The sequence below is a fragment of the Peromyscus eremicus genome, chromosome 5 (assembly GCF_949786415.1).
Source record: "Peromyscus eremicus chromosome 5, PerEre_H2_v1, whole genome shotgun sequence".
Classification (NCBI taxonomy): domain Eukaryota; kingdom Metazoa; phylum Chordata; class Mammalia; order Rodentia; family Cricetidae; genus Peromyscus; species Peromyscus eremicus.
This window is the reverse complement of record NC_081420.1, coordinates 16,971,250-16,983,122: the sequence shown is the minus strand read 5'-3', so window position 1 is coordinate 16,983,122 and position 11,873 is coordinate 16,971,250. Positions and strand designations below refer to the sequence as shown.

The 11,873-nt window shown below is 44.5% G+C and overlaps 1 protein-coding gene across 1 annotated transcript in view; it reads right to left on the bottom strand.

Moving 5' to 3' along the window:
- Nucleotides 1-490: 490 nt before the first annotated feature.
- Nucleotides 491-11,873, bottom strand: part of Kif13a (kinesin family member 13A) — a 196,073-nt gene continuing 184,690 nt past the window's right edge. The window contains 4 exon segments of the mRNA XM_059263028.1: nt 491-1,111; nt 1,113-1,922; nt 9,879-9,983; nt 10,501-10,652. Of these exon segments, the coding sequence (XP_059119011.1) occupies nt 1,085-1,111; nt 1,113-1,922; nt 9,879-9,983; nt 10,501-10,652 (1,094 nt within the window). The 3' untranslated portion in view covers nt 491-1,084.

The following is an 11,873-nucleotide window of genomic DNA, read 5'->3' as shown; positions in this document are numbered from 1 at the left end:
ATATGTGCATTTCCACCTTAAGGGCACCAATGTTTAAAAGGTCAATTCCATTCTGAAAATTTGTATTTTTTCCTCGTATTGTAACATCTCTGAAAATCTGTTTCTCACAGTTACTGATTTTTTTTTTTTTTTTTTTTAGTTTTTCAAGACAGGGTTTCTTTGTGTAGCCCTGGCTGTTCTGGAACTTGCCCTGTAGACCAGGCTGGCCTCGAACTCACAAAGATCAACCTGACTCTGCCTCCCAAGTGCTGGGATTAAAGGCATGTGCCACCACCTCCCATCAGATAATGTTTTATGGTGCTGGGGACACAACTCAAAGCCTTGAACATGCTAGGTAAATACTCTACCCCTGAGCTATACTAATCTAGCCCAGTTTTTTTTTCTTTTCTTTTTTTCTTTTCTTCTTCTTCTTTTTTTTTTTTTTGTGTGTGTACACACACCAATGAATACCACAGGGAAGGTCTTCCTCCATCCCTACCTTCTTCCTTATTTTGTTTGTTTGTTTTGAGACAGGATCTTATTATGTAGCCCTGGCTGTCCTGGAACTCCATGTATAGATCAGGCTGGCCTTGAACTTACAGAGTTCCACATGTCTCTGCCTCCAGAGTGCTGAGATTAATGGCACATCCTATCACACACAACTAGCCACCTTAATTTTTGAGACAGGATTTCAGTGAACTATGAGCTTGATGTTTCTAAACTAGCCAGCCAGCCAGCCAGCCCCCGTGACCCGCCTCTCTGCTCCACCTCCCTGCCAAGAACTGAAGCTACATAGGCAAACCACCATGCTTAGCTTTTACATGGGTGCTGCAGACCTGAACTCAGGTCCTCATCATACAATACTAATGAAGACTATGATAACCAATGAATCACAGAACTGATGAAATATGGTAGACACTACCAGATTGCCTTGAGTTAACTAATAAACAAACACCCGAGGGAACACACATGAAGATTGACTGTTGAGTCTGACGTGACTCTGCAGTGGACCCATCTTCCTAATCACAGAGGTCAGATGAAGCTCTGCTGCAAATCTCACTGTGCTGAGAAACTTTGGTGGACTGGTGGCCAGTAAGCGCTGTGCTCACTGAGAACACGGAACCCAAAGGGCCACTGCTGGGAATGATTACCTGCTCCTTCTCTATCTTGGAATGCGGCTGGTCGGCATCTGGAGGTCCATCTGGGACGCTTTTATGGTCTGTTTCATTTGGTAGATCCCACCTTCCAGAGGGTTCTCCAACAGAACCACCTGTCAAACCATCAAAGTCTTTGCCATCAGACACACCCATGAACTCTGTGAAGGAATGGTCCTCCAAAATGTTTGTGGTGTGTTCTACAGTCACCTCTCCTGGGTGGAATTCTCTGGCTAGCTGGCCATTTTTGCTGGGGCCAGCATCCAGTTCTGAACATGAAGCAGTCCTGCACGGCATTCTGGAACTTTTCACAGGGATGCTCTGGGGTGATGCATTCCCCTCGGGTAAGGCACTGTTTTCCTCCGGTGGCACGGGGATTGTCTTATCCTTCCCCAAGCCTCTTTCTATTTCCGCAGGCTCTTTATTTGAAGCTGGCCTGAAGTCAGGCGCAAGTGATGGTCCAGACTGTTCACTACACTCAGCCTCCTTTGTCGAGATGGCTAGCTGGTCCGAGCTGTCGCTGGAAGGGACTGCCATGTCAGACAGAGTGGCATTGGAGGCACTGTGGGAGAAGTAGCCACTGGTGAGGCTGCTGGTGGTGGGGCTCCGAGACACTGCTTTCTCCTCCGAGACACTCGCGTCTGTCAGGCCCGCTTTGGAAGACCACTCCCTGTTCTCCAAGCTGGCGTTGTAAACACTGAAGTCAGCAAACTCCACGGGCACATAAGGCTGTGCGTGCATCAGCTTCCTGTTAATAGCTTCCAGCTCATTTTCCTCCTCTTCGGAGTCCTGTAGAAAGGAAGCCAAAGCCAGTCATTAGCTCTTTATAGCAACTGTCTGATTGAGACATACTTCAATTTGCTGGTAAAGGCATTCCCATCCCATGTTCCCTCCCTCTGCTCCATTTGTTTCATGTAGTTGAGGCTAGCTTTGAATTCCTTATGTAGACTGGCCTTGAATGCTCAATCTTCCTCCCTTACCTCCCAGAACAGGGAACTGTGAGTATCACTCACTAGACCTAGCCTCTCTTTCTTAAGGCTAGGCAAATCTTGTCATCTATGGCAGTAAGTATCTTCTTCTCAGAGACTTGTGAATAGAAACACATTGTTGCCTAGCAGGAATACACTGATTTCTTCTGTGTTTACTCAATGCTCACTGGAAGGCCATCCACCTCTGGTTTAAGAAAAGGAACTGATTGAAGGACAAATGTTAGCTGTGACACTTCCCCTCTTCTCAGTCAGTGAGTAGAGGCATGGCCTGCCTGAGGCAGAGGAGTGGCCTCCTTAGTTTAGTCTGACAATCTTCAACCCAGGGAAGCAGAGTGCAGGAGATCCAGGCCCTCTGGGCAAGTTTCTGAACTCATTTATGAGGCTGGAGAAAAGTCCAGAACTCTGTACTCTGTATTTCACTAAATGTTGTAATACAGAAACAGGCTAACAATTCATCAATGGCTGCTGTCCTGGGTCTGTGAGGAGCAGAGAGCGGTTTGGCTAGGAAACAAGGAAGGCAGAGTGTAAATGGGAAGAGAATTCTCCAGCATTAAGTTGCTTGGGAACTGGCAAAGATTGGTAAATATACAACAGCGGGTATCCGCTCAGGCTCTGCCAACATATGATACATTTGTTTTGTTTTAAAATTTTCTCTTTAAAAGTATTTAAGATTTGTTGTTTATCTATTTATTTTATATATGTGAGTGTCATGTATGCTTGTGAGTATGTCTGTGTACCACATGAGTGCCTGCTGCCTGAGCGGGCCAGAAGAGGGCACTGGATCTCCTGGAACTGGAGTTACAGATGGCTGTGAGCTGCCATTTGGGAATTGAACTTGGGTCCTCTGAAAGAACAAGTACTCTTAACTGCTGAACCATCTCTCTAGCCCTTTATCTTATAAATACTGTTAAGGACATTAAAAAGCATTATTTATTAATGTATGTATGTATGTATGTATTTAGAGAAAGTGTGTGTGTGTGTGTGTGTGTGTGTGTGTGTGTGTGTGTGTGTGTTTGCACTTGTACGCCACAGCATATACATGGAGGTCAGAGGACAACTTGTGGAAGTTGGTTTTCTCTTTCTATAGCAAGTCTCAGGGATCAAACTCAGGTTGTCAGGCTTGACAGCAAGCACCTAGCCTGTTGAACTACCTGTCTTGCTAACCTATTTTTTTATATGGAGTGGAAAAATAATTGACACCATCTAATCATTTTAAGCTAATTAGTTTTTTGAGACCAGGTCTTACTCTGTAGCCAGACTGGCCTAGAACTCACTATGTAGCTCACCCTGGCTTCAAAACCATGGCAACCCTCTTTTCTTGCCTTAGCCTCCTGAACACTGAGGTTACAGGTGTGAGCCACCAGGCCCAGCAAACAACGATTTTCATATGTGACTTTCATTTAAGAACTATCTGGCCAGCTCTCCCCATGCCTTCTGTTGTCCTGAGGGCTGGAAATACCAACGCTGAGTGAGAAGGGACATGATCCCTCCTTCAGTAAGGTACACCTTTGAGTCCTTCTTCCAAGAAGAGTCCTGAGCTCTACTAACTTAGAACCTCAGAAATAGCTTTATTTCCCCCTTACTCAAAACGTCTGTACAATTTTAATAACTAGATGACTGTAGAAACTCAGGACCTAAACATCTGCCTTCCTCACTAAGGATGCATAGGGGGTGGGTATATTATGTAGACGAGAAGAAGGAGAGGTCACCAAAACGTGACAGATGGCTATTCATAAATAAATATCAATTTCATCTGTTGAATTTTAGAGCAATATTTTCTTTTGTATCTCATCTTATGAGATTTAAACATCCCCAAAATAGTTTAATAGGGCTGGGGCAGAGCTCAGCCCCTGCCTAACTTTGCTTGATCTCTGGCACCACATAAACCAGGTGTGGTGGCACAGACTTAAACTGGAGCACTCAGAAGTCCAGAGGTTGGAAGATCAGAAGTGAAAGGTCATCTTCAGCTACATAGTTACTTTGAGACCAGCCTGGGCTACTTAAGAGACTTTGAGATCAGCCTGGGCTACACAGTGACTCTGAGATAAGCCTGAGCTACATAGTGACTTTGAGAACAGTCACTAACGGGGCTACATGAGACTCTGGCTTAAAAAAAAAAAAAGTTAATATTCTTCATTGTCACTTCAATTTAAAAATTAATTTTCAGCTGGGCGGTGGTGGCACACTCCTTTAATCCCAGCACTCGGGGAGGCAGAGGCTGGCGGATCTCTGTGAGTTCGAGGCCTGACTGGGCTACAGAGTGAGTTCCAGGAAAGGCGCAAAGCCACACAGAGAAACCCTGTCTCAAACAAAACAAAACAAAAATTAATTTTCAAAGTTTTAAAGTATTTAACTAGAGCTGGAGGTACATTTGGCAACACATGCTTAGGGTATGCAAGGCCCTGGGTTCAATCCTTAGAACTCTTCCAAAGTGGGGAAAAGTGAGTATACATTAGTTGAAGAAATCAGCACTCTTAATTCCTTGGCTACTAAAGGGTAAGTATTAAATATCAATGATAAAGTTATTGAAATGAGCAAAACAAAATCTTTGGGGAGGAAATCCTCACCTTGCCCTTGTGTCTTGTTTTGTTTTGTTTTAAGACAGGTTTCACTGTGCAGCCCTGGGTGGCCTATAAGTTGCTACATAGACCAGGCTGGTTTTGACTCACAGAGATCAGCCTGCCTCCACTTCCCCAGGGAGGAAAGTAAAGGCCATCAGGGTCAGTCAGGATACAAGCACTGTACTGGTTGCTTTTTAGATTAAGTAATTTTTCTTTTTTTTTTTTTTTAAGTAAGGCCAGTGAGATGGTTCAGTGGGTGAAGCTCTGAGCTCTTCCTGCCATATGTCTTCATGTTGCCATTATGGGTCCTAACCCTCCCAAACTGTAAGCCCAATTAAATGCTTTTTTAAATAAGTTGCCTTGGTCACAGTTCTTTATCACAGCAAGAGAAAAGTAACTAATACAGGCTGGGCAGAGTGTAGCTCTCCTGGTAAGGTGCTCACTAGCATATGCAAGGCACTGAGTTGGGTCACTAGCATTTTAAAAAGAGGAGAAAAGAACCCCGCCCTCTGTGTAGATGGGATGGGATGGGATGGGATGGGATGGGATGGGATGGGATGGGATGGGATGGGATGGGATGGGATGGGATGGGACGTTCCTTTCCTGTGCACTAATGTTGATAAAAGAACACAGCCTGGACAGACCGTCTCGGCCATCAGCCCTTTCCTGTACTTTTAGATTCTGTATTCATCATATTCAGACTGGAAATTGAATTTCAAGTTTTACTATTCTTTATTTGTTTAATTTAAGCTAGCAAAAATAATGTAATTCTCCAAGCCCAAGAGCACCCAATACAATTAGCCACTAAAAAAATGATTTTGTCATGCAAGGAAAAGCAATTTTGCCGATGAGGATTAGTGGTCTGGGGACTTTCATCTTTCTAAAATACTGTTTGCTGGATGGCATTAGTTTAATGGGTAGAAATGCAACAAACTCCCTAAGATAAGGATTAGAGTAACCCCAGGAAACCTGAAGGCTCCATGAACTCTATGGGATGAAGTTCCACTAGGAAACAGACTAAAGACATTAGGATGATAACTTATGCCAGAAAACAAACCAAAAACCTCAGTAGGGATTAAGTGTTTTCTAACATCCATCCATCCATCCATCCATCCATCCATCCATCCATCCATCCATCTATCCATCTATCTATCATCTATCTATTTTGGTTTTTTGAGACAGGGTTTCTCTGTGTAGCTTTGGAGCCTGTCCTGGAACTCACTCTGTAGACCAGGCTGGCCTTGAATTCATAGAGATTCGCCTGGCTCTGCCTCCCGAATGCTGGGATTAAAGACATGCACCACCACAGCGTGGCATTTTCCAACATTTAAAAAGAGATTGAAAGTTTGCTGATGAAATGCCTTCAAGAAGGAAGAAAAAAAAAAGAGTTTTCTGGCTTACAATGCACGGTGGGGGACTTCAGTTAGATGGAATACACCAAAGTGTCATTTACTACTGAATCTTAAGGACCCTGAACTGAATACCTGCCTACAAATGACTTAAAAGCAAAAGAAGTTAGAACCCCACCTAAATGGGGAGCACGGAGTCAAAACTCTCAGGCTTCTCTGTAGCTACTGCCTTTCTGATTTGATGTTTTCCCATTTAATTCACGAAGGTGATACTTCTTTATAGACCAAACGCTCTGATTTTAAAACAGGGATGAAGCCCATTACTGATTCTCGGCAGGGGGTGTCACACAGGGGCAATTTCTGCCGCCATTCCAGACAGGTTGTAGAGGTTTGCCAGAAATGGCCTGAGTTCAGGGCTGCCTGCCAGGGGCTCCCACACTTCGCTGAGGGTCTCAGGAGCTGAGAGGCTAAGCACTGAACTGCACTCAGTCACGTTGAAGGATATGGGCGTCTGTCCTCTACTCTCAGGAACTATGTGACTTAGGGTAAACTGCTCTATCATTCCAGACCTCTGTTTCTTCAATGGGATGAGAGAAGACTGTATGTTGCCTGTGCAAGACCAGAGAGCAGTGTTGTGGATACAGGAGAAAGGGGCTGACTTTCTTACTCCTATTCTCTATGCCTCATGACTTAAACATAAAGACGAGCTCAAAGCTGGTCATGGTGGTGCACGCGTGTTATCATAGCTACTTGGGAGGTTGAGGCAAGAGGATTGTAAGTCAGAGGCCTGCCTGGGCTACACAGAGAGACCAAAGCCAGCCTGGGAAACTTAGCAAGACCTTGTTTCAAAGTCATAATAAAAGGCCGGGATAATGACTCAGTGAGGGAGAGCTTGCCTGACACCAGCCCTGGATCCAATACCCTGTACCACAATATGGGATAAAAACAAAAGACTAGCTGGGCGGTGGTGGGGCCTGCCTTTAATCCCAGCACTCAGGAGGCAGAGGCAGGCGGATCTCTGTGAGTTCAAGACCAGCCTGGGCTACAGAGTGAGTTCCAGGACAGGCTCCAAAGCTACACAGAGAAACCCTGTCTCAAAAAACCAAAAAAAAGAAAAGCCAACCAAAAAAAAAAAAAAATCAAACAAACAAACTAAAAAAAATGTGATTTTTTTAAATCTTATTTATACAGGAATGATATATATGAGGAACACACATGCATATCTTTCTAAGTAATCAGACCTCCAAGCTGCAAGAGTCAGACATAGCCAGCCATGGTGGCATAAGCCTGCAATCCTATGCTCAAGAGGCCAAAGTAGGAGGATTGTGAGTTCAAGGCCATCATGGGCTCCAGAGTGAGACCCTGTCTCAAAAAACAAACAAAACAAAACAACATCGGAAGGAAACAGCTTGAGTCTACTTCTAAGAGGGGAGATAAAATGAAAGCGCCCCAAAGAAAATAAAAATCCCAGCTCAAGCCGGGCGGTGGTGGTGCACGCCTTTAATCCCAGCACCCTTGCTTGTTTGAGCTGGGATTTTTTTTTTGTTGTTGTTTTGTTTTTCGAGACAGGGTTTCTCTGTGTAGCTTTGCGCCTTTCCTGGAACTCGCTTTGGAGACCAGGCTGGCCTCGAACTCACAGAGATCCGCCTTCCTCCGGAGTGCTGTAATTAAAGGCGTGCGCCACCACTGCCCGGCCTGTTTAAAGCTCTTTAAAAGAAAGCCAGGAAAATAATCATGGGAAATCTATGTCTTTTTTTTTTCTTTTTTCATTTTTATTTATTTATTTTTCTATTATCAGCTCGATACAGTATAAATTCTTATCCTAATAGTGAAATGTTTCATTGAGGCTTGCCCAGTAATTGAGTAAAACCAAAACTTATTATAAGCCACAGTCATCCTAGGGTCCCCCTGCTATGTAGCCTCCCTGGTTCTGTGGGTTGCAGTCTGATTGTTCTTTGCTTTATATCTAGTATCTACTTATGAATGAGTACATAACACGTTTGTTCTTCTGGGTTTGGGTTAGTGGGAAAGCTATGTGAACTGCACATCTATGAGAACTGCACATCTGTGTGGACTGCACATCTGTGTGAACTGCACATCTGCATGACCTGCATATCTGTGAGAACTGCACATCTGTGTGAACTGTACCAGAAGGAACACCTGGCAGTCTCTGGTGGTGCTGGACCAAAATAAATGGTTTTAATTTTGTCTATACAACCCAAGGGATGAGAGTCATGCCAGCCAATAGACAGCACGTGTCAGACACACAGCCAGACAATCTGAGGGTAAAGGCAAAGCCCTTTCAGTGCACCCAGTAGTTCTCAATTAGACAGGTGACAGTGAGGTGGGGGGGGGCTCTTTAAGACCCATGGAGGTGAAGGAGCAGTCTTGGGCATGTACCCTCTTTCCCATCAGTAGCTGGGACACACAAATGGAAATAGGAGTGCATAAGGAAGGGTATGCCTTTCCCTGGGTCGTCGCTTTATGACCCAGTTAGCGGCTCAGCATGCAGATGAGTGGCCCACTGCAGAACCAGCTGAAGATGCAGTTAGTGTCCGCAGTGTGTGGCGCAGCTAATGGATCTCACACTGGTGCACCCAGGAATGGATCTGACCCTGGTTAGCCAGGAATGAGACTCCTCACACTGCTCAACACAGCAGCTCACAGGCAGCAGTGAACATCAAACACAGCCACCTCTTGCCCCAGGCTGCTGTCCGTCCCCACCCTCCACCCTGCCCCCCAGGCTAGGAAGCCACAGGAGAGTAAAAGCAGAGAGAAAAAAAAATCACATGATTCTTTCCAGGCTTACAAACCTACAGGTTTTTTTTTTTTAAATAAATAAATAAATAAATAAATAAGGGCCTGGTGGTGGTGGCGCAGGCCTTTAATCCCAGCACTTGCGAGGCAGAGCCAGGCAGATCTCTGTGAGTTCGAGGCCAGCCAGGTCTACAGAGCGAGATTTGGGACAGGCACCAAAACTACACAGAGAAACCCTGACTCAAAAAACAACAACAAAAAAATTGGTTTTAAATTGAGGTATAACTTATAATCAAAAGTACCAGGGAAAATGGTGCTTGAAAAAATGACATTTCAAATGTTTTATTGTATTCATTTACCCAGACACAGGAGCTAGCTCCATAGTCCAGGCTGCCCTTGGACTTCCCATCTCAGGTGTGAGCTGTCTCTTCCAGCACTTTGAAGGTGCAGCTTTGGAGCTTTGCAGGCAGTGTTCCACCTTACTTGTGGTGAGTGTACACACAAGCCACTCTAAAAGTCAGGCTGCGAACAACCAGGTTGGACTGTATTTTGCCAGATTGGTAACAAAAGCTACTGGCGCTAGAGGGATGGGGATGGAGGCTGATGATGGGGGCTGCAGAGAGGCTATAAGCTCCACAATTATCTTGGTAGCAGCAACACAAGAAAGCTTTCAAACACACCCACAGCTAAGTGCAGGATTACTTACGCCAAGTAAATGCAATTCCTCTAGGTAGATTAACTTCAGAATCTGGGCAATACGCACAGACACATTAGAGAGATTTTTGGTATTAGTTAAACTGATCTTGTTATACTTTCCTTTATAATGACCAGAGCCCTCAAAGGTGCCTTTCCTCCTTAGCTAAGGACACTTAAGCCGATGTAAAAAATGAGTTAAATAAAATAGAAAGAACATTTAGAAAAATCACAGGTCAAGGTTACATTCATGCAAATCGTCATTATCAAGAGTCACATTTCATTTGTAAAGACGCCACACATGTCTTAATCGCTTTGAAAGCATTTGGAAGGCAGATTGCAAAAGGGCTTCCAACCCACCACCAGGCAATATGACGGAAACATTCCAGAACTTACAATCTTCTCCTCGGGTTTGCTATTGTGTTCTACTGGCATGCTGCTGCCATTGCTTCCTGGGGGTACAATGCAGCCAGGGTTATGTGCCTGAGATGGAGACATGCTCTGCAAAGGTTAAGACACACAGATGCATCACACACAAGAGACATCACAGCCAAAATATCTAAGTACGTGCATGTTAGAAATAGCAACAACACCACTTTCATTACGTGTGAGTAACAAAGCAGCCAATGTTACAGATCAGAGTTAAACTACTGGGGAAATCTAACCAGAATGCACATATTCTGCGGCAAGACACATCATTAGTTTTATCAACAAGTAAATACACAAAGGCTGGTCATGTTTTCAAAATACCTCTTGGGCATCTCTTTCTCTCTTGAAAGATATAAAAGACCCAAACACCATTGATGCAGAGAAGTAAAACCATGGCAATAATAATCAAAACCTCCTATCACACAGCCCTGCATGCTTGAGAAAAAGGCTTCTGGGAATGGACTCCACAGAGTGACATAACTCATGCATGGTCACATGCAGCGTCCAACACGTGACTGCAAACCACTGCTCTCTGAAGACAGCACCATCCCGTTCTGTTTGGCACAGTGCAGAGAAGTCAGGCATTTACCTCTTGGCTTAGGAGAGGTCTCGCTTCAAGGGCTATCCTTTTCTTATGCTCCTCTTTTACAGGCATTAGGGGTTTGAAAAACTTTGGTGGCTGAGGAGAGAATGCTTTAAAAGGGCTGACTGTTAAGGCATGAGAATTCTCGGATGGAGAACCTGAGGAACACAAAAAGGACAGGAGTTTACAGAGAGCAGAGCATGTTCACAGGCACACAGGAAGCCAGGCCGTAACCTAGTGTTGGTCCCCAGCTTAAGGATGTATTGAGAAGATTGTATCACGAGGGTGCCAGCCTCATCAACGGAGACACACACTGATGAGTTCATGACTGAATGAGCTAAGCTGGACGAAGTAGGGTCACTGGGGGTATGCCTCCGAAGGGTATGGTTTCGGGTTCCTGGTTTCTCTTCTCTCCCTTGTTTCTTGAGGTGAGAAGCGGCCACCATTGCAGCCCCTTTCCTCTCTGATGTCTGCTCTTCCCTTGCTTTAAAGCATGAAGCAAGCTGATCCTGGAGCAAAACCTTTGAAATCGTGAGCCCAAATAAATCTTCCTTCCTTAAGTTAACTGTTCTCAGGTCGCTTGTCACAGTGATGGAAAGTTAATACCCCATCCATGGTGATATCTGATATAACAGCGAAAATAATACGCCAACGCTTCGTTCAGCATTCCAATGGGTGGAGGCAAGAACAGGGATACATTAGGCTGCTGAGACAGCTCAGGAGGCAAAGTGCTTGCCTACCTGCCCGCCCGAGTTCGATCCCTGGGACCCACATGGTGGGAAGAGAGAACTGACTCCCCCAAGTTGTCCTGTGACATTGTGTGCTGTGACACACTCACACGCCCAACTCGTGAATATAAGGAAAATAAAGGTAATAACAATAAAATAAAGATAAGTCTATAAAGTTACAAAGAATTATTAAAGGGCTGGTCAGTGAGATAAAATTTATTGTTATTAATTAATGATTTTATTATTATGGGTGTTTTGTCTGCATGTATGTTTGTGTACCGCATGCATGTCTGGTGCCCAAGGAGGCCAGAAAAGGGTTTCAGATCCCCTGGGACTGGAGTTTCAAATGGTTTTAAGCAGCCATGTGGGTGCTGGGAATCAAACCTGGGTCTTCTGCAATAGAAGCAGTGCTCTTAACCATCAAGCCATCTCTCCAGCCCCCTAACTCTTTTCAAGATCCAGCCGACGCTCCACTTACTAGACTAAGTCAGCTCAAGCTGACTCTCCACCTCTGAATTCCCAAGGTCTTTACACTCTGCATGTGTATTCTGACATTCATCACTCAATATTGTATTTGCTATATATTATTTCCATGGTTTTATATATATGTAACTATACATATATATACATCGTTTTTCCTTCAAGACAGGG